The sequence below is a fragment of the Pleuronectes platessa genome, chromosome 2 (assembly GCF_947347685.1).
Source record: "Pleuronectes platessa chromosome 2, fPlePla1.1, whole genome shotgun sequence".
NCBI lineage: Eukaryota > Metazoa > Chordata > Actinopteri > Pleuronectiformes > Pleuronectidae > Pleuronectes > Pleuronectes platessa.
In genome coordinates, this window is record NC_070627.1 from 12,728,460 (window position 1) to 12,756,281 (window position 27,822).

The 27,822-nt window shown below is 42.4% G+C and overlaps 2 protein-coding genes across 6 annotated transcripts; both read left to right on the top strand.

Annotated features, from left to right (window-relative positions):
* Nucleotides 1-31: 31 nt before the first annotated feature.
* Nucleotides 32-10,570, top strand: eif4enif1 (eukaryotic translation initiation factor 4E nuclear import factor 1). 3 transcript variants are annotated; one of them, XM_053431793.1, is made up of 20 exons: nt 32-397; nt 638-782; nt 980-1,125; nt 1,219-1,292; nt 2,781-2,908; nt 3,187-3,461; nt 3,770-3,968; nt 4,079-4,239; nt 4,491-4,629; nt 4,922-5,098; nt 5,346-5,617; nt 5,994-6,068; nt 6,282-6,459; nt 6,744-6,832; nt 7,131-7,264; nt 7,429-7,510; nt 7,634-7,757; nt 7,830-8,159; nt 8,288-8,458; nt 9,641-10,570. In XM_053431793.1, the coding sequence occupies exons 3-20, from the start codon at nt 1,027-1,029 to the stop codon at nt 9,826-9,828; spliced, it is 2,895 nt and encodes a 964-aa protein (XP_053287768.1). In that variant the 5' UTR covers nt 32-397; nt 638-782; nt 980-1,026; the 3' UTR covers nt 9,829-10,570. The 3 variants fall into 3 exon arrangements, with proteins under 3 accessions (XP_053287768.1, XP_053287759.1, XP_053287777.1); XM_053431784.1 differs by lacking the exon at nt 638-782; XM_053431802.1 differs by lacking the exon at nt 638-782 and having other exon boundaries at nt 7,851-8,159.
* A 1,817-nt stretch (nt 10,571-12,387) lies between these two features.
* Nucleotides 12,388-27,805, top strand: patz1 (POZ/BTB and AT hook containing zinc finger 1). Of its 3 annotated transcripts, XM_053431832.1 has the most exons (6): nt 12,830-14,124; nt 18,198-18,261; nt 18,381-18,552; nt 19,609-19,767; nt 23,084-23,296; nt 23,713-27,805. In XM_053431832.1, exons 1-6 carry the CDS (start codon nt 12,869-12,871, stop codon nt 24,189-24,191), a joined length of 2,343 nt encoding a protein of 780 aa, XP_053287807.1. In that variant the 5' UTR covers nt 12,830-12,868; the 3' UTR covers nt 24,192-27,805. The 3 variants fall into 3 exon arrangements, with proteins under 3 accessions (XP_053287791.1, XP_053287798.1, XP_053287807.1); XM_053431816.1 differs by lacking the exon at nt 23,084-23,296 and having other exon boundaries at nt 12,388-14,124; XM_053431823.1 differs by lacking the exons at nt 19,609-19,767; nt 23,084-23,296 and having other exon boundaries at nt 12,390-14,124.
* The last annotated feature ends 17 nt before the right edge of the window (nt 27,806-27,822 follow it).

Consider the following 27,822-nt stretch of genomic DNA (forward strand, 5'->3'; position numbering starts at 1 on the left):
GACGTACACTCGACTGTTGAAAATTCTACAAAGGCGCAGCGGGCACAGTGTGATCTTTCCTAGGACCTTCTTAAAGCGGCGATCAGAGGAAAATTGGTGCTTCGACTTAGAAAACAGAGAAAGATCCGACTATTATTTGAGATTACACAGTCTCTGTGTGAATTAATTCGTTATTTAGACCCGTGTTATTGTTTTACGTTACCCTAGTACATATTGTTTTACTAAAATCTCGAAAACTACTCAGCCGGCTTTAGGTTTGTTGCTCGCTGGGTGGGCATTATCCCCATTGCCCAGCTAGTTAGCTAGCTAGCTAAAGGTGCTAGGTTAGCTAGCTAGCTAGCTAACTATCGTGAGCTGACGCCGTTCGGCCAGCCCCCCCACACAACGTTCAAACCCAGTAAGTTGTATCAATCTACCAGCTCGATGGTGTTTATTGTAAATATTTTACAACTCATGAGGTGTCAAATTCACTGGATGTGGGTCGCGAGCTAGCAAACCCTCCATCGGGCTAATTGTTGTCGCTTAGTCTCCTAAAACTCAGTGGAGAGTTGATGCATTTGGACAAAGCTTGGCGAGGTGGTGTGGGTGTTTTTGTTCTGGCTGAGGTTGTATTCATTTCAAACGTGTTCGTTCACAGCCCAGAAACCAACGGGAATCCATTAATTAAAACCAACGCTAGTGGATTTTTTTGTCATTGACATGTCACGTCCAACGCCGGCGTCACTGGCTGTTTTCAATTAACTTGCTAATTGGCTAGCAGCGTTAGCTGAACCTGTCCCCATGTAAGTTAGCTCGTCCTCCGATAAAGTGTATTGCTAGTTTGATGACAGTTTCTGCTTTGTTTTTTATGGTTGTGTTTTTCTAACCAGTTTGGATTGTTTGCTGCTTTCATCAATCAATTGATTATCGTCTGCCGTGGCAGTCGGGTAAACATGAGGACACGGTGGATTAACGATCAACTTTACTTTGTTTCCAACAGAGACATTATTGGTGAAGAAGCTGTTGGTTCTCTATCTGAAATCAATCATGGAGAACGATGCTTGTGTCGAGCCGAAGACTGACGATGTTGCTGCGGATGAAGTTGAGCAACAACCAGCAGCCGCGGCTCCACACAGATACACTAAGGTAACAAGATGAACGGTAAAAAACACAGGTTGTGATAATATACTGAGTAGAGATCTTAACCCCTTTTTTTTTTTTTTTATTGTTGCTGTTTAGGAGGAGCTTCTTGAAATAAAAGAACTGCCAATCTCCAATGAGAGGCCAGACTGTCTGTCTGAGAATTACGACAGGTAAGTCTTTATTCCTTGGGACATAAACAAATTATTTAGTGATTTTATATAATTTTATAACCAAATATTATGTGGTTCAAAAAAGGATAGACTAAGATACTTGTTTTGTCTCCTTTTTGATGCAACTTTGTATCTTTTTTACCTTGGCCACAGCAGTTCGAGCATTTCACTCACATTTCTGGCTAAACATACATAAGCACAAGGAGGAGCACTTGCACGAAGAATGCATATTATCAAATTCAGCCCAAGCAGTGTTAAAACTGATAAAGGTTTTCAGGTGGTAATGAACTCGGAGCCAGATGACATGAATGACTGTATGAAGGTGTATGTAAATACTCCAAATGATCCTGGTAAGTGGACTTAGTGGAGCTGTGTATGGCTCTGTGGGGGTCTGCCCCGGACCTGGTTGCGCTGAGGCCGGGATGTGTGCCTTCTGCTGTGGTCCCTGCATCCGTAGCCAGGGACGGTTCGATTATCACAAGTCATACCGTCATCACGATATTCAACAAGGTTATTGGATGCTGCAGCTTCTCATTTTTATCTAGTTCTAAGTTGCAGTCAGTTTAAATTATAAATGTTGATGGTGGTCATATCAGTTTTCACTAATTGAAATGAGCTGCTGTCTGTTAATGTGCTCACTGCACTCTTTTGTAGCTACTTTCTCAAGAGTCGCCCCTTTGTCGCCACTATACGATTCACAGAACTCTGTTTCTCCAGTCCTAAAATACTTATGGTTATTTATTTTTTGATGATCACATCACTGTCGGGGTGGTGTTCTTCCATTTCAACTTTCATTCATATCTGTAATTTTCATTCTCACTTCTCTACTCAATTTGCAAAGAAAAAATATCTTGACAATTTAAGTTTCTGATAAGAAAAAGAAGAGCAAGGAGAAGCAAATCAACACATCTTCTAATGATAACCGAGTACTCATTTAAATTGTTGGAAAAGTAAGGGGGGGGAGGGGGCGCCCAGTAGCTGTTACCAGAGTCGTGGCAAACAAATTTATAATCATTTCTAACTTTTGTTTTACCCTCCCCATAAGATGCTGTGGTTGTGTTAAACATGTCAAGTTGGGAACAAACATGTCATGTGTATGATTTAGCTTGTACCTTTTTCCTTTAATTGCCAGCCCTACAAACAATTTCAATCGAGATTTAGATCAGATTTTTTTCTTAAGATCTGGGATGAAAGATGAAAAGGAGATGGCATGATGAAACTTATCATTACTCTTCTTGGTGCACCTGTCAAAGTTTAAAATGTATAGTTTGTTTTTGTAGTATTTGGGGCAATGCTTATATTCACGAAATATAGTTGTATTGTGCTTCCTCTGTCCTATTACTCAAAACTGTTAAATACATTATTAAAAAAGTGGACATTAGACATGAAATGTTTTTGAGGCCTTTCCGTGATTCCATTGAGGTTTGTCTTGACAGTAAAGAGGTGAGGGTCTTTTTAATTGAGGCTTTTCAAATGGTCTTTTGATAGTGATGGCGTCTGGGACCCTGAGAAGTGGCATGCCTCCCTTTATCCCACTTCAGAGCGCAGCTCTCCAGTGGAAGGATTTAAGAAGGACTATCTGGATGACAGAGTTCCTCTGAAACGAAGAATCCCAGGTAAATATTTTTTTTAATAAATCTACAGATGACTATTTTTTAACCATCCAATGTTCTTCAGTTATTTGAAGCGTCATGAAGCTGGGAAAAACTAGGTGAACAGAGATTTTTGTTATTGTTATGCTCATAACTGCTAAGAACTCCTGGATTAAGGGAATATTCAACAACTTTGCTGTCAGGAGGGATAAGAAAGTTATTTACTCCAAGATAGTTAGACGCTTGTTGACCTGTGCCTGTTGTAGATTGTGTCAACACAAAATTGCTATAATTGTATTCAGATCCTCGTGAGCGGTTAAAGGAGGATGATCTGGATGTGATACTGAGCCCACAGCGACGCAGCTTTGGAGGGGGATGTCAAGGCAACGCTGCGCCTGCACCCCACATCCGTCGCCCAATTAGCCCCCTGGAAAACAAGGAGAATGAAACTCTCCGTCTAGGAGGGGCACGCAGAATTGGTAGTGGACGTATAATGGCTGCCCGCGCATTTGAGAGAGAAGCCCGTGCGGAGAAGGAGAGGGAACGGGAGAGAGAATTTAAAGATAAAAGATACAGGGTTGGTGTTGATTGCCTTCTGTCCATCCATAATGAATTTCCCTCGGCTTTCAGATATGCATTGCAGTGATGTCACCATTTGTTTACAATGCTAATTTGGATGGCTAAGGATTAGATATGCAAAAGAGCACCTCTTTTACGCAATAGGCAGATTTTCATCAAGCTGTTTATACTCCACCTAAGTAAAATTAATAAGCTTTCATTTTTTATTTTATCGTTTCATTTGTGGTTATTTTAAACAAAGTATCTACCTTGAGAATAGTTCTGTTAATTATTCAAATTTTCATTGTCTCATGTCATTATTTGCAGAGAGATTTTGGTGACAAACGGGTCTTTAGTGAAAGGAGAAGGAATGACTCTTACGCAGAGGAGGAGCCAGAGTGGTTCTCTGCTGGTCCGACAAGCCAGTCTGAGACAATTGAGCTCATTGGATTCGACGACAAAATCCTGGAAGATGATAGACGCAGGTCCAAGCGCTCAAGGAAGCGAACAGAGTCTCTGAAAGAAGGCATGTCAAACTTTCTCGGAAATCTTGCCTCTGAATTAAATCAACACTAATAGTATATTAATGTAGTTTATATGATATTATTTAAATAACCAGCTTATTATTATGTGCAGTAGTGGAATGTAATGGTGGACAAGCGGAAGAACAAGAGGTGGTTTTGCAGTCAGCCGACCAGGAGGTTCCCCACCCGGACGTTCTGCCGGAACAGTCGACCGGAGACTTTGACTTCAATGAATTCTTCAATCTGGAGAAGACCATGCCAGGACTGGCTTCTGTGAGTCCTCGTTACTAATTCAGAGACCTTATACGACCAGTTTGCTAATTAAATGAGGTTGTGTTGTTAAATCAACTTAATGCCAAGCAGCAGTGCATTTATTGACACTGCTCAAACGTCCAGTACATTTTGTGCTAAATTGATGGAAAGCACGCTAAACGCAAGTGTTGTGTATTTGTTCTCGCACCCTTCTGTTGCCTGTCTGCAGATTTTGTGTTTTGCACTCACAGGCGCCTGTTTCTGTCTTTCAGATGATTGAGGATGTTTTGGGGGAGGGCCCTGTGTCAGCCAGCCGCTTCAGTCAGTGGTTCTCCAGTAACCTGAGCCCGTCAGGCAGCCAGTCAAGTAGCCTGAGGTCCACTCCTCACGAGGAGCTGGAAAAACTAGCAGGTAAATGATTTGGTTTCCTTGGCTTGCCCAGTGTTTGGCTGAAGAATTTTAATGCTACTATTGCTTAAAAGTAGGCCAGAGTAAAATTCTTTAATTCAGGATTAATAAATTAGCAATTACTTCAGCAGCAACAATAATAAATTAACAATAAATTGGTCAAGAGAACAGTATTGTAAGATTTCTTGGCTTAATCTATCCAGATGTTCAATGACAAATTTAAAAAATCCCCAAACAGGCTTTACATTTTTAAGTTGACGTCTTCAATATTTAATGAATCCTCTTTTTATTGAAGGTCTTGAACCACGCTGCACGTCCCAGGGCCAGGGCCCCGTCACATACTTCACACCTATTCAATCATCAGAGTGCAGAGAGAAGGTGGACATCCTGGAGCTGCTGCACAAAGCCAAAATAGACCTGAAGCCTCTACTGTCCACCCTGTCAGTCAACAAAGCTCGGCTACGGGAAAGCAGTAAGTTCCAGTTCATGAAAAGTTTGAAGTGTAGACTCATGGCAGCGCACATAACCGGGAATATACTGTGCACAAGATAATCTGCTCATGCATGGTCATGAAATGTAGATACAAATTTGAGCATGGCATATTTTAATTGTGAACACATTTATAGATGAAATAAAAAGGGACAGTTTCTGCCACATCTGTTTAGTGTTTTGTTAACTTTGGAACAGCTACCTAATGCTTGATATTTATCTGTCCCTAGCCAACTGTGGAGCGGTGCTCTCACTGGAAGAGGTGGAGGGGGGGATGAAGGGGATGAAGCTGGCCTCAGAACCACAGGTGCGAAAGGTGCAGCCTCCACAGAGGGGAAACGGCACGCCCTTCATGGCTGAGCATTTAGAGGAGGCTTTGACTGGAGCGCCCAGTGCCCGTCCACACACGCGTGACCCAGACATGTCTGCCTTTAATAAACTAGTGAGCAGTATGAAGGCAAGTGGGACTCTGCCAACTCACCCCAAAACCAACTCAAACAATGTAAGTATTTCTATAAAACTTTTTTATTTATGTAGCCTCAGGCTTGCACACTTACTAGCAACAGCATTGTGTGTTGAAATGAAGCACAGGTGACTTTACAAAGACATTTTTCCAATTGCGAAGACTGAACAACTTTTTAACTCAAGCAATAGCGATGGGCACAAATTGGTACAGTTTTTTGTTTTTAATATGTTTGAATGAAAACTCGGGTCACATCAGTTCCTGATTTAGCGATCTGGTTCGTAGCAAGGGGAAGACCATTTCAATTGTCCTTGGATAGATGTACATTCATCCAAAAGCACAACTGACTTGCATATTGACCCAAATTGACCTTGCATGTACTGAACAACCCATTCTCTCTCCATGTGCAATGCAGCAAACTTCCGACCCAGCTGTGGTGACGATGTCTCAATCTCAGGTGCCTGCTCAGCAGCCGAAAAACATTTTCCAGGTGTGTATACCTACTGTCGCGCTCCTAACCCATGTGCATATTACACTTGCATCTGGTCACAAACCAGACATGTGTAGTAGTACATCATTATTGCAGGATTAACCTGTTTTTTGTGCAGCAGTTTGAGTTTAATCTGAACTGGAGAAAATCTAACTTGGACCAATAACATTAAAATGAGTGTGGCTTTCTTCGGGAAATGTTTTTGTATTGTAGGAGCTTTTGGGCGGACCCGTCCGTAGTGGCTCCCCCACCCTACTTGTTAATCTTTTGGGCAGTTCTGAGGGCCCAACATCCTCTGCCCGGCTACTACACAAGGGCCCTTCACCCCCTCTCTTTCCACAGAGGGCACCCTCACCTGACTACTTCAACAGTCGGTTACAACCTCCAACCGGTAAATTCTTTACAACAGTGAAAAGTTGCAGCACTTGTACACCACTCCATGGAATAAGAGTATTTTATTTGTAGTGACTTGTAATTTTAACACTTCATCCACAAGTTTAAGAATAATCAGAAATGAGCCCAAGCATCCAAAAGTTATTTGGATAATTGTGGGAAGTGTTTTTCTTAGTCAATGATTAAGAGATTATAAGAAAGCGGCTACAATTTCAAACTCTAAACATCGAAAGCCTTTTTATATGCTGCCACAACATCTGACATCTTTACTTCTATCACAAGGTTATCCTGTTGGTCATCAGCCCATGCTGCCAGAACAGTTTGGTGATATGCACAGGTCCATCAGCCCGGGAGCTTCGACACAGCAACAGGTTGCTTTTTATATCTGGACTCAGTAAATGTGAAATAATAGCTTTATTCTTAGAATTTCAGAAAAATGTCACACATGAGCTAAAACAATTTATTCTGTTTTGTTTACATTATACATTAATAATTGCTTGGATTTTAATAAAGTGGAGATTATAATCACCAGAATACCTTTTCAGTGTTGCGTATAAAATTCGGTGGCTCCACGAGCATTATGATGGCTCACCAAAATACTGTTTAGCTTTAAACTCTGAAGACGTCATCATTTGGAGATCTTTTAAACTGTATATATTGTTTCTCCAGATGAGGGCGCTCTCAATGCCAGTGAATCAGGCCGACCTGGAAGCACTTGCATTCCAACAGGACCTCGCTCTACATGCCCACCACTCCTTCCAGTCCAATTACAACAAGCCACTGGACAGGTCTTTTCGAATAAGGTTGGTTTTCAAGACATTTAGGCACAGCTCAATATTTTAAAGCTTAAATTGGCCATTTAATCCTGATACAAAATTTATACTGTGCTACCTCTTATTAGTTAATTTTATAAAAATAGAGCGCTGAAAATGCATTTAGACATGGTTAATGTGCTTGTGATCAACAGACAGCAGCATGTTAATTGCTCCCCTGGACCAGGCCTTCAGTCCGCAGGGAGAAACTCTCCAGGCAATGCTGTCACTAGCATGGTGAGAATACACTGAGTTCCCCCACCGAGTAGTTTTTTTAAAACCAACCAGTCTTTAAACATTCCTTTATTTTGTATATAACTGGTATTGCTGCAACTGATTTTATTTTTTTCACTATTTCAGTTGTCTCCTTCATTTACACCCACATCTGTAATCCGCAAAATGTATGCGACAAAAGAAAAAAGCAGAGATGACCCATTGAGCCGTTCAGACACGAAGGACGATGGAAGAGGGCACTCTCAAGAGGGTATACCACATTATTTATCCTAAACTTCTTGATTTTGAGTGCAAGATGAAGTCCAACAACACAAAAATTTAGATTTGAGTTATGTGATTACAGAAAGCGGCTTCCCAAATGTTAACCTGGAAGCGATGGATTGGAACGCAGCCCAGTCTGCGGGGGTAAAGGCCAGCTCGCAGCCAAGCAAGGAGCAGGAACGCCTCAGGCCTGGTTCCGCTGGACGCCATACACCAACCATGGTACCTCCAGGACCATCCTCATCTTACCCTCGTCCCATCTACCCAGTGCCGATGCTATCCCATGTACCCATGGTGCGTCCTCCTCCCCAGCTGCACCCTACTGTGGTTCAGCAAATGCTGGCACAGGGAATCCCGCCTCAACAGCTCGGACCTGCTCTTGTGCAAGCAGGTAAGTGTATGCAACAAAAAAAAAGTTGCCTGCGTTCTCATCTTTAGTAAAACTTGTTCTTGACTGTGAGGCTTTTATTGACTGAGTAGTTTATTTGATTCTGAGAACTAATGGTCTTGCTTCTACAGGTATATTTCCACCACATGTTGACCTAGCACAACTTCAAGGCCTGCCTCCTGCCCTGCTGGGACAACCGCTGTACCCTCTAAATGCAGCAGGGCATCCACTTCTACCTCCTCGAGCCAGTACTCAGATGCAGTTAGCAGCAATGCAGCAGCACCTTCAGCAACAAAGACCAAGTGAGTTAAAGAGATGTCAAATATTACTGCTGACAGTAATATTAGGGAGAGGCGGTGGACTGATTGGGGAGAGGCGGTGGACTAGTGGCAGAAACTTAGACTATGGACAGAAAAGGTCTCTGGTTCGTCTCTGGTTCGACTCCACGGAGAAACAACAAAAAGACTAACCTGGAATTATCTGTCCAAAAATCCAAGAGGATTCTCCCTGCCCTGTCTAGTGCCCCTGAGCAAGGCACCTTACTCCCCCAACATCTGCTCCCTGTGCGCCGTTCATGGTCGCTCACTGCTCTGTGTGTCCTGCACCAGATGGGTCAAAAGCAGAGGTTAAATTTCCCTACCTGCATGAGTGTGCCTGTGCATGTCTGTGCATGTGTTTGGGACTAATAAATGCATCTTAATCTTTAATCTTAATCGGACAGTGTGGAGGTGATGTGTTTGCATCAAATAGCCTCAGAGGTTTTGATTTGTCTATAAGTTTACAGCTTAAGGTGAGAAAGGAGTCTTTAAAATCTTCCATGAGTGCATATTCACAAGATAATCTTTTTATTAGACTGTATCTAGATGTAATGTTATAAACTGCAGAGAGCTAATCAGAATAAACCCATACAGACCTCACATGAAATTTTTTTGTTAGAGCTTGTATATGTGCCGTAGACTCTCCTACATTACTGTAAGTATTAGTAATGGCAAATTAATTCCCACTTGAACTAGTCATAAATTACACATTTGTTAAATTATATACTGTAGTAACTTGGAGCCTTTTTCTCTGCTCATCGATCTCTAATTCTCTAAAGTAAGACCAATATTGACTTGGTGCCATTTTGTTTGTTGGGGACCTTTTTAGTTTTGCTGGAGGAAATTCCGGAACGATTAGAGCACTTTGCACTAATCCTGCCACTCTGCACATTTATAAAACTAGGTTGTGGCTTTGCAGACAGGACTAACATTCGCTCACGCACACACATTGCAAATACAACAAAGAGCTTGGATCACGACACACAGTGAGGTGTCATTCTCTGCTCAGGATGCCATTACTCCACTTATCTTTACTCAGAAAACTGTTGTTTGCTGCTACATTGGTGCTTAAAATCCTGTGTATATATAACTTGTATTGGGTGAGAACCTTTATAGGTTTATTAACTTTTGGATTAAACTTTATTTACTTTTCTTTCCATTTTGCAGTTCATCCCAGTGTCCAAGGCCCAATGTCACAGATCCAAGGCCCTCACCGGACAAACGGCTCCCAGCGACATGGAGGCAGCCCCCCTCTAGGCCTCGCCAAGTGGTTTGGGACAGATGTGTTGGAACAGCCACTCCCCTCCATGCCGGCCAGGGTCATAAGTGTAGATGAATTGGAGTTCCGGCCATAAGAAAATGAACACTGAGCTGGATAGCAAATATTTTTTTTGTTTGTTTTGGGGCCGATCTCCTCAACCACGTTACCATTTAAAAATGTGAATTTTTTTATTTGAAAGACACAGAACTGGATAGTCTAACCATGCCCTGCTTTGGCTTCAACTTTAAAGTCACTGCTATTGAAGAGGAGATTGATGGAGATGTTGTATTTCAGCTGAGTGATATTTTGTTTTGTATTAGATTATGCACAGTAAATAATGTATAGGCCTAATTGTACAGACCATGGGAAAGAATGTTATGCTCCCTGTATATAGGTATGGTGGCTTCTTTATGTGGGTGTCGGGAAGGTGAATCTATCAAGCAGTTCTACTGAAAACTGTGAGAACAGTCACCAAGAGTTGGTAGCATTCCTGTCTTGTCCACCTTATCTCCCCCCTTTCCTTGCACTGAGAGAGGGCCACTGCTAGTGAGATCATTTGGGAGTAACTTAAGTGGACTCTAACTTTACTTTGTGGTGTGGCTTATGGCCCTTCTCTGTAAGACTGACTGGCAGGAGCATTTCAAGAAGTGGAGGGGGATGGTTGTGCCTTTTTTTTTTTTTCTTCTCCCTTTCTCTTTAAATGTATCCTCTCCCATCCATTATGTCACTATCTGGGACAGCATTGCTCACACTGTCAGTTTTTGGAAGGTGTTTGGGATGCAGTTTGTGCTAAAAGCACAAATAGAATTAATAAATAAAAACTTCAGTAAAACATTTCAATTGTTTTTAAATGGGTATTGTATTACTTTTGTGCTGCTGACTATCTCCAATGGTCACTCCACTAGGCACGCCAGTACAATCACAGGAAACACAAGAGCTCTGCGTTACTGCAATGAATTGTATCAGATTAAGTGTTTCTAATGTTCGGTCTGATTTGCCTAAAGGAGAGCATAATATTGGGACATACTGCTTTAACATAATGCTGTCAGGTTCCATAGCAATATGAACAACATGGTAACATGGCTTAAAATGGTAGAGTCAATAACGAACGCTCCATGTAAAGTTGTAGAAGTTGAATGTTGAGCTACTCTTGTAGCTGCATTAGGTTGTATTGTCCAGTTTCACCCATTTAAATTGGCATCGAGTTGAAGTCTGAACTTTATTTTGTACAGTGTTTGCTGTTCTAGTCAAACATACTGAACTTCTAGGTATTTTCATATCAAACATTTGTACAACGTTTCTTGTATATACTGTACAGTATGTAAGGATGTAAAGCAGTGTTAAATGGTAATTATTGTTAAAAAAGCAGGGCAGTTATATCTGCAGAGATTACATTGATGAGTATGTGAGCAAGACACGATGGTGCAATAATTTTAGTCGTTTAGAAATATTGTTCACTATCCACAAATATGTCTTGTTTGCAATTCTTAAATGACCACATTTAATGGGTTTGTGTAGTTCCTGTACTTTCAAAGAAGAAGGTCCTAGTTTTTTATGCTGATTTTAATTTTTTTCATGAATATAATGAAACAAACTGTTCAGTATTTGCTGATGGTTAGAATAGTGTGTTTAACTATTTAAGCTACTCGGGTAGGATAATTATTAAGGTTTCTGATTGAGCACAATTTACAAGGGCTTAAAACCTTTAATTGCTTTATAAATGTAAAATAATTTCCCACTAATACTTTATATATCAGTTATAAGCCACCTACAAGAACAGCATTGAGGTGGCCAGGTTGTTGAACATCCTCCAGCATTACTCATTTTTAGAAGCTGTTTAATTCAGTGGGGAGCCACATCTATTGGGTAGTTTCACTACTACAGCAGGATGTGGACAAACGCGCCTGAAACGGAAAACAACTGCTGACATGGACTGAATATCCAGTGACTTCAATTTTCAACATGATATAAAGGTGACCAACTATTTCTAATGGATCATTTAGGAAGCAAAAAAACCATATGCAGCAGTCATAATGAAGACACACATTAGAATGCAAAAACCTTGCATCCCAGACGCTGATTATTAAAAAAAAATTAAGTTCTCCATTAATTACAGCTTTACTAACCCTTTATAGTGTCTTAACCAAATGTGGAACCAGATAACCTATGTTTATATGATATGAGTGGACATAAGTGGGAAGTAGCTTTACATTTTATGTTTTATAAAGGATTATGTAAAAGTAGGTCCTACATCTAAACTGAAAACACTGTAAAATTACAGTTTATTTCTTCAGAGACATGTGCAATCAGTGGGTATACAGACAGTGTGATGTATGACATGTATGATGGAGTACATGCTATTAGTGGGTTTAAGGGCAGCTCTCTATAGTACATAGTACATGTGTGATCAGTGTGTATACAGACAGCTCTCTATTGTGCATGTGTGATATAGTGCACGTGTGATCAGAGGGTATACAGACAGCTCTATTGTGCATGTGTGATATAGTACATGTGTGATCAGTGGGTTTACAGACAGTGTGATGCAGTATATGTACGATGTACAACACGTGTGATGTAGTACACGTGTGATCAGTGGGTTTGCAGACAGTGTGGTGTAGTACATGTATGATGGAGTATATGTGTGATGGTTTACAGTCAGCTCTCAGGGAGGAGGGGGCTGGATGGTGGTTGGTGGGGGAGGGGTTTTACACACACAGACAGGAAGAGACCTGCGTGTTCACATTCTGCCATAAACACCGAACACCCCGGCTCTGCTGCCCTTCTCCCCCGAGCGACCGTTGTTGTGACGGAGAACCGAATGCAAACACACACACACACACACACACACATACACCACAGCATGAAACCCCATAAGAGACGTTTCTCACAAAACCAGACCGACCCCCACCCCTAAGAAAAAACAGGGTCAAAGTTCACAGGAAGCTGGGGGGCTGCCATTTTTCGCTGCTTGCTACAGCTAACGTCTGACGCTCGATGCTAAACCGACGCGGTGGTGCGGCTGTTTTTTTGGATTTTGTAGCTCGCTGGAATCAACGGATCCCGGTCGTCGCACCCAATCCGCCTCTCCTCCGGCCGTTGTCGCGAACAGACCGCCGCTCTTGGATGAATTCGGCATGGAGAAAGTAGCGGAGCCGTCTTGGACTTCTTCGTACACCTACCAGGTGAGCAAGCACAGCGCGGAGATGCTACACAACCTCAACGTTCAGAGGAAAGATGGAGGCAGGTTCTGCGATGTGGTGCTGCGCGTCGGTGAGGACAGCTTCCCTGCCCACAAGGCTGTGCTGGCCGCCTGCAGCGAGTACTTCGAGTCGGTGTTCGGCCGCCAGACGGAGGGCGACGGCGACGCCAGGGAGCTGGAGATGCACACGATCAGCCCGAAAGTTTTCAAAGACATCCTGGACTTCGCGTACACCTCAAGGATCGTGGTGCGACTCGAGTGCTTCCCGGAGCTGATGACAGCTGCCAAGTTCCTGCTGATGAGGTCGGTGATCGAGATCTGTCAGGAGGTCATCAAACAGTCCAACATCCAGATCCTGGTCCCGACCTCTCGGGGGGGAGAAGCCAGCCTCTTCCAGGCCACTGCCGCCGCGGAGATGGGTTTTCCGGCGGCTCAGGAGGGGCTCGTGAACGGAACAGGGCTGCTGTTGAACGGCCAGAGCTTTGCTAGCAATGCGCAGATGTCCATGGAAGCGAGCGAGGACGCAGCCGCCGCCGTGCTGCTGGAAGACGGCGGGAAGTCGTCGGTGCCGATGCTGGAGCCTGTCGGCGGACTGCCCGTGTCCCCGAACAAGGAACTAACGGGGAACACGCTTCATCACGACGGCGACGGCTCCCCGGTGTCAAAGAGGAGCAGGGGGCGACCAAAGAAAGCGAGTGGTGTCGTGGAGGCGCTTCACTTCAACCACAGCACCCCCCAGAAAGACAACGGGCTGTTTCCGTGCGGCACCTGCGGGAAAGCGTTCACCGAAGCCTCCCGCTTGAAGAACCACGAAGCCCAGCACGGAGCCTCGAGCGGCGGCGCGCACAGCCTCGGTGACAGCCTGTCACCGGCGGGCGGCTTGTCGCTGATGTCCCACTCGGGTCTGGCGGAGAACGGCTTGCAGTTACCCGGCGGGCTGTCGATGGACAACCCACGCAAGCGGGAGAGGACCAGGCGGCACGTCGGCTGTGACATTTGCGGGAAAGTGTTCCGCGACGTGTATCACCTGAACCGACACAAGCTCTCCCACTCCGGGGAGAAGCCGTACGCGTGCCACGTGTGCGGGCTCCGGTTCAAACGCAAGGACAGGATGTCTTACCATGTGCGGTCCCACGACGGCTCTGTCGGGAAGCCGTACGTGTGCCAAAGCTGCGGTAAAGGCTTCTCCAGGTGAGCTGAGCTTTCACACAGCATGTCTTTGTGTTTGGAGTTGTGGGGAAAGCAGTGGCGGAACCGAGCCTCAGCATCCAGGACTCCTGCTTTGTAAATCTGTGTCTAAAGGATGCTCCGCTTTTGAGAGATCATGTGAGTTGTTGTTGTTGTGAGTTGACAACAAATCAAGCCCTGGGGTAAAGATGCTCTCTGTAATGATAATGTAAAACCCAAATCCCTCTGTGACAGTGATGGAGAGGATACACATAGTGTTGTCACAGCTGTATGACTGCAGGACACACATCAGGCATCATGTAATTCAGCCTCACCTCCACACACATGCACACCTAGTCCCCAGCTCTGTTTCCCAGGCTCGGTGGTTCTCAGGCCCAGCCACTGACTCGATGTCACCACCTGCTGCACTGGAGGTCCACGCACAGGACGGATGATGCGTTAAAAAAAAAGCAGCCACACAGGTTTGAAAGACGTAGAGAAAGGAAAACAATGGAGGTCGGTGAGAGATACGTCCCTATGTTAGTGGGGGAGACGTTCACTCTGGTGGTGGCTCATCAACAGGTGGGATGGATTATCAAGTATCTAGAGTTAAGCCTGAAACATGCTTCTGCGTTTTCACGGGCCCGTAAGCGCAAGAGCCCCTCCGGGTCCCTTACGTGCTTGTGTATCCCTCCTTACGTGCTGACGGGTGTCGACCCCCTTTTCTAAAATTTACGGCAAAGCTCCGCAAGCTCACTCAGCCCGCAAGGCTGTGATTGGTCTGCTCTAGATCCCTTCTGGAGCTGCATTTCCGGTTTCATGCCCCATAATACAGGCAGAAACAACGGGAGATTTAGAAGAATGAATATATATTTGTCCGCCTGAAAAAGGCTACAAGGAGCCGCAGTAGCTATGTAAATAAACAATCGATGAAGAAGAAAGAAGGCGTCTCTCAGGCTTCGACAAAAAGCATTACTCCGCCTAGTGTTCTGGCGCGGAATTGCTTTGTAAAGGCCAAATTATAGTCGGGTTGCAGGCACGCACGCATGCACGCAAGACACGCAACACGCCCCTTTCGTCCCCTCGGCGGGCTTGCGTGTGTCCGCCAATTTTTCTAAAGGCCTCAGTATGCTTCTCCGAGTCCGTTTCGGAATGACGGACGGACGGATCGGACGGACCCTTTTTGATTTATAGTTCTACGAGCCTTTTTGTTGTGAAAACAATTCACCGCCAGAACAGTAGATGGCGAGACGGAAGTCGAGCTTAGACAAGCCTACCTCATGAGGTATATAGAAGAAGTCCACGCTGGTTTATTTACATCCTCCCGGCTCCTCACACACAGTGAACGATGGCAACTAACAGAAAAAGGATGTTGATGACGCGACAGTTTTTGCTGAATAAAGTGACACCCAGCGAGTCAAAATGCTTTTGTTATCGTGTCTTAGCGCAGCGGTTCCCCGGTCTTGTTTCCAAACTGCGTTGCTAATTCAACAGCTGCAACAGCTTGAAGCTACACGGAGGCAGCTAGCTCCCCCCCCCCCCCCCCCCCCAGCTTCCACACACAGTCAGCACGGACACCCGATACTAGCTACTACCAAGTGTTTGCTTCTAACCTGACGGTGTTTGAGAAACAGTGTCATGAGCCGTGGGATTAAAGTCAGCGGGTTTTTTGCGCTGTTCCCACCGCAGTTAGCATGGTGGCTAGCCCGCTACCCCCGTTATCAAAGTTCGTTATAACCTCATGTGACCGTACACACATGCTGTAAGTGCTCTAACCAGCCACCGTCAGCCGGACAACGCCGCTGGCTTAACACACTTGTCACATTAATCATAGAGTCGTAGTTGTGATTTTGGTGTATTGTGATGTAGGGAATGGAACAGGAAGTTTCCATTCCGAAATGCTGGCGTTAGCGGACCAATCACAGCCAAGTGCTATCCGTGGGCTGTCCGTCATTTCGACGTATAGTTAGAAAAATGAGCACGGCACGAAAAGCTCTCCGAGGAGCCTCGGAGAGGCACGCAGAGGGCGTTCCACGTTGGAGAGGGCGGTCCTATCTGTCCGTGTCCGTCAAAACGCAGAAGCATACATTGGCCTTAACTACACGACAAAGCGACGCGAGCCTCACGCAGCCCGCAAGGCTTGTGATTTGTCTGCTTACTACATCCCGTCCGGAGTCTAGTTTCCGGTTTCATGCCCCACAATACGCGGAAATCACGGAAGATTTAGAAGAACGAATATGGACCAAATAGAAGAGCACTTGGCAGAAGAGATCCGAAAGTATGACCACTTGCATAACCCGTCACTGACTGGCCGATTTGTCCGCCAGAAATATGCTATGAGGAGCCGGAGTGGCGATGTAAATAAACAGTCGACGAAGAAGAAGACGTCTCTTCTTTGTGTGTTTTGTCTTTAAAAAAAACGTTACTCCGCCTATGGTTCTGGCGGTGAATTGCGTTGCAACACGCGCAGCACGTTAGAGAAGTATAAACCAAAACGAGTCCGTCGATGCAGCTGCGTGGCCTTCCGCGGTTGCAGTCGCAGGACTATAATTAGTCCTTAAGACGCGCAATGGTTGGGGAAGCATGAATGACAACGAGTCTTGCGCCACAGCAGTCGCAGAAGCATGTTTCAGCCTTTACTCCCAAATATATGATGCTTGATTCTTTATGACTTCACGTGAATGTCTCCGAAGCATGAATGCAGGTTTCTTATTGCAGCAGTAAATCCGCTGTGCACATAAAATATACGTCTGCACTTTAACCCAGGTTCACTTTTGAACTCTGCAATATTAATCTCCGTCTGTGAAATGTGCAATCCGTTTCAGTGTAGACATATTCACACTGTACATATTCTGTCAACACTGTATATATTAGTTATTTATATTTTCATATATCTCCTTACATGAATTTTATTAAGTACTTGTACTGATGTTTATTCATGACTACTCTCTTGATGCTTTAACGTTGCAAATTCTTCCCTCTGCGGGACCAACAAAGGATTATCTTATCTAACACATAATTTGCCCCTTTCACAAACTTTTTGATTTCTATTCAGTAGCTTTTTTTTGCCGGAGACATTTTGACCTGTTATAACAGGGAACATACGCGTGTATATAATGGAGTTAACCACTGCAAACAGACAGAGTCATTGTTATTGTTATCAGTAACATCTGGGCCTTTCCTGCTGTGACAACTCAAAATGTCTGCTGAGAAGAAGCTCTGTCACACTGTCATAAATAGAGCATCTGAACACAGAGGAAGAGCCATCTGTAATGTGTTCAGTTACATCTGTGCTTAAATTTAAAGTTAAATGTCTGCTGTGAAATAGCCCAGTATATTTATACGGCTTTAGAATGGGGGACCTCTTATTCTTCACATGTGTAGGTTAGGGTTATTTATATAGTTATATAGATGAATCTGTCCCTATTTGGAAAATCTGTTTGCAGCACAGGCAACAGTCAAAGAAATAATAATACAATATATGAATGGGAGCACTCTCCTAATACTTTGTGCCAAACTTCAACTATTGTATTCATGGTCATGTATGTGCCAGCTATTGTTACAGGTTGTCTTCAATGTCAAACTGATATTACGCCCACTGTATTCATTTCATGGTATACTGAACAGTAAGAAGGAAGAAGAAGCTAAAGTAATTTAGTTTCAAAGTCTAATGATCCCATATAAAGTGACACCTCAATAAACGTCTGCCCTCAGTCATATACTTTTTTAATAGATCAATCAGCGGCAGTGTTATTAATAACACCTCTGGTCAATTTCTTACTTACAGTTATTTTGTATCATTCTGACGAAAGTCTGGCACTGAAATGTCACAAACAAGGCTCACTATAAGTACGAGGGTGTGCAGGAGTGTTTTCATCTGTCACTTAATAGACATGGGGAAAAATATTTTTCGGGTTTTGAAAAGACACCACACAAATTGAATATTATATTCGAATATTACTGACTTGTTCTGTGTTCCTGCATCTTAGTTTGCATGGTCTAGTTAATCTCCTACCAGCGATCTTCAGCTGTGTCGTAATGAATATATAAGAAATTAACAGTCACATCTGGCTCTTGTTTCCTTTTTCTTCTTCCAGACCCGACCACCTGAACGGACATATCAAACAAGTTCACACAACAGAGAGACCCCACAAGTGCCAGGTAACACATGGAATCCACAGATTGGAGTTGTTCTATATAATAAAACCCTGTAGCTAATGACTGTATTTAAAACCCACATTTGTAAGCGAGACATTAACGTGTCAATACCTGTATTACAGATTTGTAATGCCTCTTTTGCTACGAGAGATCGCCTCAGGTCACATCTCGCCTGTCACGAGGACAAAATCCCCTGCAAAGTTTGCGGCAAGTTCCTGCGCGCTGCCTACATGACGGATCACCTGAAGAAGCACAGTGAAGGAACGCATAACTACTGCGGCATCTGCAACAAAGGTAATCCTGGAAAACGGCAGCATACCGCATGTCTGCAAAGTTCACCGAGACAACTCTGCCCCATGTCAAATGGCGGATGACATGTATTCAGATGTCGCTGTAGCTGCAAATAGGAATATGAGGAGGGATGGTGTTACGGTTGGACTGCTGTAGTTGTTAGAGCTTTTCTAAAATTGTTGATTTTTATCAACAATGGGCAATTGCAGGATGTCCTGTAATCCTGTCTTGCAGGTCGACTCTCAAGAGAGAAGAATGTGTTGTGACTGTGTCGCTATAAAAGATAAGAAGTTCATGTTGAATATTGTATGGCTTTAAGTTGTACAGTTTGTGAAACGGGGGGCGAACACTGCTGCCACCATAGAGCTGTAACGTTACACCGCAAAGGATGATAACCTGGTGTGGTGCCTTTTTGTGTGTGTGGTATTCAGACTGAATCCTGGTTCCTATTTCATCTTCTTCCTCATCAGTGATTTGTGCCCTTCCTTGTGCTACAATGTTGTAATTCTATTTTCTGAAAATTACCTCCCAGACAGGATTGGAATTGAAAAGCATGTCGTGAAATCAAAGTCAATTTCATTATTTTACATCACCCTGTTGGTTTTGACAGTTTTCCAAAAACAATCTACAAATAGGAGTATCTGTAGGTGCATTGATCAGATCAGAGGGTGATGTAGATATTTTGATTTGATCAATGAGAACAGCTCTTTACAGTTTACTTGACACTTGCTGTGTCTGTACTTTGGAGCTGCTAATGTTCTTCTGGAGGATGAAGTGGCACCCAAGGCTGTTTTTAAAATAATTTGGTTGTTTGCTCGGTGCAGGCCTTTTGCTGTTGATATAGTGATGCTGTTTTGTTGTGATTTACAATTAAGGAAAGGGAAATGATTGAGCTTTCCCTCGATTAACCATATGTGTTATTCTGGTTTTCACCCCACTTTTGATCTCCTGGTGAGGGTTGTCGATGTTCGTCCGTTCTTGTTTACATGACGGCCCTCTTGTAGCCAAGGCTTTGTGTGTGTCAAACGACTGCCTTGTTCTTTGTTCTTCTGGTCCCAGGTTTCTCCACTGCGTCCTACCTTAAGGTGCACATAAAGACACACCACGGCTCTCCACTGCCCCCCTCAGCCACAATGCACAACTTCCCTGAGCCAAGGGGAGGACTGCAGATGCACAACAGCACCCCTTACCACATGGGACACCAGTGCTCAGTGGAAGGCAAGCGGCCGACCGCCCCATCCCAAATTGTCATGTTTCTGGCTTTCATATGCGCTGCTGCTTTTTGGAGAAACATGCTGCTGCATCTGTGTGTATGTTTAAAACACAAGTATACATTCACCGCACTGCCAAACATTTACTACTGTGCAATTTCATCTGCTGGTTATCCTTCTGTGAGTGAGCTGTCAGGGTCTTTTGCTAAGAAGGGACAGTGTATACATAACATCTCTGTGGTAATCAGGTGGATGGAAACTCCTTTTTCCCTGTTGTCATTGTACGGCTCAATTAGGACATTTCGGTTATTATTATCTAGCTATTACACCATTTTTATGCCCATGACTAGGGAGGTAAGCCGGACTGTGGTGTACTATCTGAATGAATCCTTCAGTAAATCAAGTCCTTTCTAAATTTTAAGTAATTACTATTTAAATTCATACCACTGATTTAATTCATTCGGGGTTGCATCAAAACTTAAGAAATGCCATCGCTGATACCGATTTTGGTGCCAGTTTCTAGGAAACAAGCTACAGCCCTGTGTAAACCCTGAAGGCACTGCAGCACCACAAGCTAGCTGCCAAAGTTATATTCCAAAAATTACAGTTTTTGGTGTTCAACGGATATCCTTTAAAATCTAAATTGTAAAGTTTACTCAAATCTGCCCCATGTTTTAGAATACGTTATATTCATACAGTTTGGAATTAAGGGAAATGGCAGATAGTGCTGACCTTGCTGATTTTATTTACCTGTATAGTCTGATTTAATTTGCGTGTTAAGTGTTAAATATCTACTCTATAGTATCTCCCTTACTCCTCAATCATTTGGGTCCTATATTAACAAACTAATTGCCTTGGCAGGTGCTTCAGTTACACCTGCCAGTTACTGAAATATTAAGTAACAACTGTTTTGTTTCAATCTGGTGATATAAAACTCCTCTCTATTAACACTCGCAGTCAGGGGACACTTCACATTAGAACTAGGCTAAGCTTGACCATATGGTTCAACAAGCTGCAGGAAAAGTGCTGGAAACATTAGAAGCTCACAGTAGTTTCACTGACTCGTGTCAAAGGTGAGCATTGCAGAAATGGCTCGAGGAAACCTTTTAGATTAAAACTTGTAGGGCAGCTTTTCCTATAGAAGAGTATAGCAACATGCTGTATTTGCCATCGATTATAGCAATTGAGCACAAATATATGTCTAGTCTTGTGTTGTTACTCATAATAACATAAGAATATGTAGCATACTTTGCTTTTGTATGTGCGTGTCTGTCTTGCATGGCCATGGCAGTATATTGACATTGTCTGTACCTGCTTGGCTGGTTCATCAGCAGTTGTTCAACAATGGAGAGTGATCCATGATCGTCCTTATGTGCCCTCCATTTGTCCTGGATTCATTGCAACTTTTGTTGTTGTGCTATTTTGTGGGAGAACTAGTAGCATAGAGACAGTGCACACATCAAAGTGAGCCACAACTGGCAAAAATAACCAATCATTTTCTCTTTTGATTTGTACTGAGAACTTTTTGACAAAATAACAATTAGTCCATTAGTCCCTTTGCATAGCATAATAAATGGTAGCTGTAACAATAATTATAAATTTCTTTACACTTTGAAGCAGATGCATAGATTTCTGATTGAGGCAGGTAAAGAGATTGATGGAATAGTTGAGAAATTAGGAAATAAAGGTGTGTAAAATAGGCTGTTTCTTTGAAATGAGATTGTATTTGTAAAATTATTCTGCGGGGAACCATAGATTTGCTGAGTTACAAATCTATGTTTTGCTGCAGTATCTCTTGTCATGAAGTGAACTCATAAAGCCAGGATCAGTTTCTCTAAATATAGCTTTGTGTTGGCAGCATCATAATGAAAGGAATCAGCTCTATAGATGGTATGTCCTGGGGAAAGCATTTACAGATGATATAAAATTGGTCCTAAAGCTGCTCCCTGAGGAACACCATACTGGACAGGACCAAAAGATGGCATGTGGTTATTAAAACCTGTGTTTAATAAGTATGATGAAAACAATTTTAAAGCTAAACCAGATAGACCTGATTTTATTATCATCAACATTCTATTTCCTCACCATGTTTATACACATTAAGGTCTGTAAAGACATTTACCGCAGCAAAATCACATATTCTCGCATCAGAGTTTTTGGCACATACTGTCAAAAAAGTATATAACTTCTAAAAGCCTTTTCTTAATGGACTTCCAGTATTATTTGGTCAAGGTCACAGTAAGCACGTAAATGAAGGGAGCCACGATGGGCAACGTGTTTAGATTCGTGTTTAGTTTTGCCATTTAAACATTATTTTTAGCCACAAAATGGGACCTTTTCATTGCAAAAAATAGTTGTACATATTAGTCTGTCAAATAGCAATGATAGGCTGTAAAATAGTAGCTGGTACATATTTGCAGTTTCACAGTTGAACAGTTTTAAATGATCATGTGTCAGTAAATGAACAAACCTCTTGTACAAAATTATAACAAGGTTTTCTGTCATCAGGCAGATTCCAGCTAAGCTCCCAGAAGAAAAAGCTGAAAGTATCATTTCCCCTTGGAAATTGCCAGAAACGTGTACTGTCACTATATTTTTCCACTGTAGTCTGAATTTAATGTCATGTGAGACAATTAAGTTGTGTTTGTGAAAAATACTTAGAATTCACAGAATGGGCTTTTTCCCACTGTTAATTTGGACAATTTGAACAGAATGAACAAAGAAATGTAACAATACCTTCTGCCTTTAATTCAATTCGTTTGACTACTTGTCTGATTAACTTTAAAATGAACTCGGCAGCAGTATTGTAGAGGTTTTTTATTGTTAACGTTTTTTTTCGAAAGACCTTGTCAAAGAAACTCACATTTAGAAATTTGTCCATTCAGAAACTACACTTGCTGTTACCATGTTAATGCTGGCTTTGTGTGTTAACCAGTGAGCAAACATTGTGTATTGTGCCTAGTTGTGTTTTTTTTTTATTACTTGGGATTAGGTAATCCAATTGCTAGTCAAATAGATGAACTTACATCCGGTGTATTTTTCACAAACATTAACTGTTTTCATTAAATATACCAATAATTACTTATAAGGATTAAGCTGACCGGGTAAGGAGGGATAACATTCATTCGTGCCTGACAGCTTCCATGGTGGGGTTCACTCAGCATGGATTCATTCATACGAGTAAACCTGTCCTGCACACTGTGTTTAGCGACTGCATTTCAAATACTAGTGATGAAATGAAGGTAATTCTGTCCATATGGTTTCCGCCGGCCTGTTATGTCTGTCCCTCCCCCTTCCTTTCTCCCTGGCCGGGTGTCGTGTAGACCTGTGCGCCAGTCGCCAGCTGCTTCTCACCTCGTCTGAGGCGGAGGGTCGCTTTCATGGGCTCTCTGGACACCCAGTTCATCCACAGCCTGGCCCTCCAGCCTTGGGCCTGCAGCCTGAGCTGCTCATGGGGAAGCCAGGTGGGACTCCATATTTCTGGGAGTGTCGCTCTGGCGGGGTGCCTGGCTTCCCCGTCCATGGGCCTGTTACAGGTCAGTACGGTCCGGCAGGAGGGTGGGTTGGGGGCATGGTGCAAGCATGGCCAAATGGTTGGATGAGCAAAGCACAATCTTCAGTGGACACTATGCAGATGGACTGAGCTAGATGATAGTACAGTTCAATCCTGTAGACACGTTTATGAGTGAAATGTCTTTCTTCTCTGTTTTGCTGAATTCAAATATTAATGTGTAAAATCAATTGTTCATCTTGTTCCAATTGTGCTTATTGTCTTCTTGCTGAGCACCTGATGTTTAAGTTTGAGACTTTCGCAGGGGCCAGCCAACTACTGGATTAAAGTTGTATTTGACAAAACTTGTTTAATAATAATATGTCCTCATTTATCTTTCTCTTCCCTCCCCTTTCCTCCTTCTTCACTCCCCTCTTCCTACCCATGTGACATTTACCTCAGACGGAGAGGAGAACGCTGAGAAATGTCCTCATCTGGAATCAGAGGAATCAGATCCTTCATTCGGAGAGATGCCAAACAGTGACGAACTGACATCTCCACACAAACCCGACGAGCCGGATCTCGAAATGCCATCCTTATCCTGCAACGGAGCTTCAGCAGGGGCGTTGGGTTCCCCCGAGGGATCCAAAGCCAAGACGGACCCTGAGAAGAAGTTTACCTGCGGGATCTGCGGTCAGGCCTTCCGCACAAAGTCCTACCTCAACAAGCACCAGCACAGAGTTCACAAAGGCCAGAAGGCCCAGGTAGTTTCAGGGTCTGGTGTAAGTGAGCAGACCCCGTCCCTGTCCTCTCCCTTCTCCCCCCAACAAAACATGTCCTTGCTCGAGTCCTTTGGCTTTCAGATTGTCCAGTCCGCTTTCGCCTCGTCGCTGGTGGACGCTGAGGATGGTCAAAGTGGTCTCGACTTTGGAGGGAAGTGACAAGTTTGCTTGAGATATAATGAAGCTTGTCACTTGTTGGACGAAGCCGGGTTGCCCACAGAAGATGCTCCGTATTTGGGAATAACTTTGCCTCAAGACTACTTTTTTCTGTTTGTCGCGTTGCTTAATGTGTATCCAATATTTTTGTCAGAGACTGCCATACGATTCCTACTTTTTCTACTTTTTCAGAGTATGAAAAGTGAACGTTGTGTACATTTTCTTCGTAAAGAAACGACATGAAGGTTTTATTTCCTTTGTCTGACATGAACCTGTTGAAGTTATGTTTGGTAGACTCTCAGTTGTTTTTGGCTTTTGTGTAAATCTTAGCTGCACATATGTTCCTAACATGAAATTAATTATTTACGGCAAATGATGATTTTTCTTTTAAATGTCGGCCGGCTCTGATGTACTTGGTAAATCAACCCTTGGCCATTACAACAGTTTTTAATCTTTCATATAAACAGACGTCTTGACCTCAGAGCAACAGGAGGACTGAGCTCTGTATTTATGTTGGATTTAGTTTTTATTAAGACCATGGATTTAAATGGGCCTCAATTTTTCAGACAAGTTCTCTTGCAAATCTGTTAATTTCAGACAATTAATTATATTCCTAACAGGCACACGGCATATTTCATTACGCATTTATTACCAGACACAACTTTGTACAAAAAGTGTGGGTTTAAAGGTGGCTGAGTAGCACTGATAGTTGTCAAGGACCTTTGGGAATCATTATTGACAGGATTGTAGCTGACAACGGACAGTTCAGAAGCACTTTTAAAACGAGTATCATAAAAAAAGTATCATTAAATCTACATTCTATTTGTTATGGCACCGACACAAAACACCTTTGGCGTCTTAGAAGTTGGCAAAAAAGAAAAATTGTAATTAAGCTACCTCAGAAGATATTAACACCACAGTGCTTTGTTGTTAATGTTAATCATAGCTTAATCAAGTTTTATTATGTTTACTTTATTGGATTTCTAGAATTAAAGGTAAAAAGTGAAAATGACCTCAAAGCCCCAGCAGCTTTAAATCTCCCTAATTTAGTCAGTACATAGAAGGACCTGTTTCGTCATTACTTAGCAAAAAGCCTCAGAGGATAGTTGTATTTGTGAATCTTGAGCAGAGTTGGTACACTGAGGTGACGTCTTACAGGATTTGCCCCTGGCAGCTCATTTGGCTGTGAATAGCCCTTTATAATTTTTTGATCTGATCATTAGTAGAAAAAATATATATATAATTAATATAAAAAAGTGCAAACCTAAGGAGAGGAAAGCCATTTATTATTGTGATTTATACTGTGTGCAGGAATGTTTTTTTTTATCATTTAATGAAATCGTTTTTTTCTATCACGTCGGGTAAATTCAGATTCAAAATCGGTCTTGAAACATGCCATGAGCTTGTTGGGACCCTGTACAACAATGACGAAGTTTCCGAGTATTGTTTGTTAGTTATTAAATCAGTGGTGTACAATAACCACGGACCAAGGTCAGGTATATTTTCAGTCTATTTTTTGAGAAATGTAAATTATATTTTATTAACTTATTCATGCCCGTTTTTTTTTTTTTGTGTACAGTTTTTTTTTTTTTGATTGTCAAACAAAAATCTTGTGATTTGTTCATTTTGATAATTTTTTCAGTGTAGATTCTGTTAAATGGAGTTCCGTGCGTGTTCTTGTGTGCGCGTTGTGCAGCAGTTAACGGGCTACAGGAGGGTTTCACGCCCTGATCCACCAGCTCCTGCACCGACCAAACGTAATGCAACTTTTTCAGAGTCAAGTAACTAAGCTCACGTTCTTTGTCTAGTGTTTATTCATGTTCTTCGCCTGCACGTCTTGTATTGACCAGTCCCTCTGTCAGTGATCTATCATTCGCTTGCTCTGTTGTGTAGATGACACGACTTGTGTTTTGCACTAACGTCCGCTCGGTTAAGGCCCAAGCGATCCACCTCGCTGTCTTTAATTCAAACTGTTGAACCCAAGACATTCCTGTGATGAGAACAAACATAAATGAGCCATTTGTACTTTTTAAATAACCCAGTATGACATCTGTGATTGAATGCAAAGATCTTTATAGTATAATCTGACTTAAATGAGGTTTAAGTCTATAACTGATTATTATTTTCATTATCGATTATCCGGCAGAATTGTTTTTGAATCATATATGTCCATTTAGACTTTCAATTGACTTTGTTTGTCTGATCAACAGTTCAAAACTCAAAGATACTCAGTGTGCTGTCATAAATGCCACAGCTGCAAACTCATTGCAGAAGCTCAAGAAGCAATTAACCTCTAAACAAGACACTGTAGTTGTTAATTCATTTTTCTATTGATCGAGCAATTGATTTAATGGATTAGTTCATAAGAATAATCGTTTTCATATCTCTTCACACTGAAACGTAGATCTATACAAGGTCGAAATAACACAATTGTAAACTAAACAATATGAGATGTAATTATTGGGTCTCATGATCACCTCACATACTGTGTGTGTGTGTGTGTGTGTGTGTGTGTGTGTGTGTGTGTGTGTGTGTGTGTGTGTGTGTGTGTGTGTGTGTGTGTGTGTGTGTGTGTGTGTGTGTGTGTGTGTGTGTGTGTGTGTGTGTGTGTGTGTGTGTGTGTGTGTGTGTGCGATGCATGTGTCTGTTTCCTGCTTCTGTTTAATTATTATTTGTAAGTAAATTTGTCACTTGAACTCAGTACATTCCTATATTATTTATGTTTTTATTGTGATTGTTACAAGTGTATATACCATTCACATACACCGTCTATAGATATATACATATAAATATATGAACCAACCAATATGATCAATGTTTGTCTGTGGTGGTCCTGTACATATATATAGTTCTTTTCTTGTCTGTTGTATGGAGGGGTGTTAAGTTATGGCCATTTTGACTGAAAAGTGTAAACTGCATGTGCCTGGCATGCGAGCTGAGCTGGGGACTGAATGTCGATCACTGGTTGGTGGCAGTAATGGTTTCACTGGTCACTCTGCTGTCACGCTGCTCTGGTAGCGCTCACACTGCCGGCCGCACGACTCACGTCTTTTGTTCTTCTTCTTTTGTTTTGATCCACTCTGCACTAAGGTATTTACAACTTAAACGTTATTAAGGGTTGTGTTGTGATTATTTGTTTGAAATCATGTGGACGATGCCGTCAGGAAGGAATTTCTTCACAGGGATGTATGATTTATTTCACTCCTGTTGGTACTTCAGAGTTAAAAAAGATCTTTCCATTGATTATTTAGACCTTAATGGTTTTTGCTTTCTGCTTTTGGTCTGTTGCAAAGTGCCTTCCAAATACTGATTGTGCACAGCAGTGGTTTAAAAAAAAGATCCTCTTTTCTAAAGGTTTAAAATTGTACAGAGTGACTTGCATTGACACTTTTGTATAAAGAACTCACACAAATGAAATGTACAATATGTTACCTTGGTATTTTATCATCGTACGCAACAAGATTGCTCTTTAAACATGTGACCTACATGTGTCTTTGGACATATTTCAATTTAAGCATACTTTTCTATAGATATTTGTTTTTGTACTCTGTCATTGAGTCTCATCTCTCTTGTTGGTACAGAGATGTGGGCGTCAAATAAATTGCAATTGAAAAATCTTCTTATATTTGGGTTG

What these genes read in the sequence shown, in the direction of transcription:
- eif4enif1 (XM_053431793.1), top strand. Translation starts at nt 1,027, where the DNA reads ATGGAGAACGATGCTTGTGTCGAGCCGAAGACTGACGATGTTGCTGCG. An exon ending in CTCCACACAGATACACTAAG is followed by an intron (nt 1,126 to 1,218) that starts GTAACAAGATGA and finishes GTTGCTGTTTAG; the next exon opens with GAGGAGCTTCTTGAAATAAA. An exon ending in CTGTCTGAGAATTACGACAG is followed by an intron (nt 1,293 to 2,780) that starts GTAAGTCTTTAT and finishes GTCTTTTGATAG; the next exon opens with TGATGGCGTCTGGGACCCTG.
- patz1 (XM_053431832.1), top strand. Translation starts at nt 12,869, where the DNA reads ATGGAGAAAGTAGCGGAGCCGTCTTGGACTTCTTCGTACACCTACCAG. An exon ending in TGCGGTAAAGGCTTCTCCAG is followed by an intron (nt 14,125 to 18,197) that starts GTGAGCTGAGCT and finishes TTCTTCTTCCAG; the next exon opens with ACCCGACCACCTGAACGGAC. An exon ending in CGTCCATGGGCCTGTTACAG is followed by an intron (nt 23,297 to 23,712) that starts GTCAGTACGGTC and finishes CATTTACCTCAG; the next exon opens with ACGGAGAGGAGAACGCTGAG.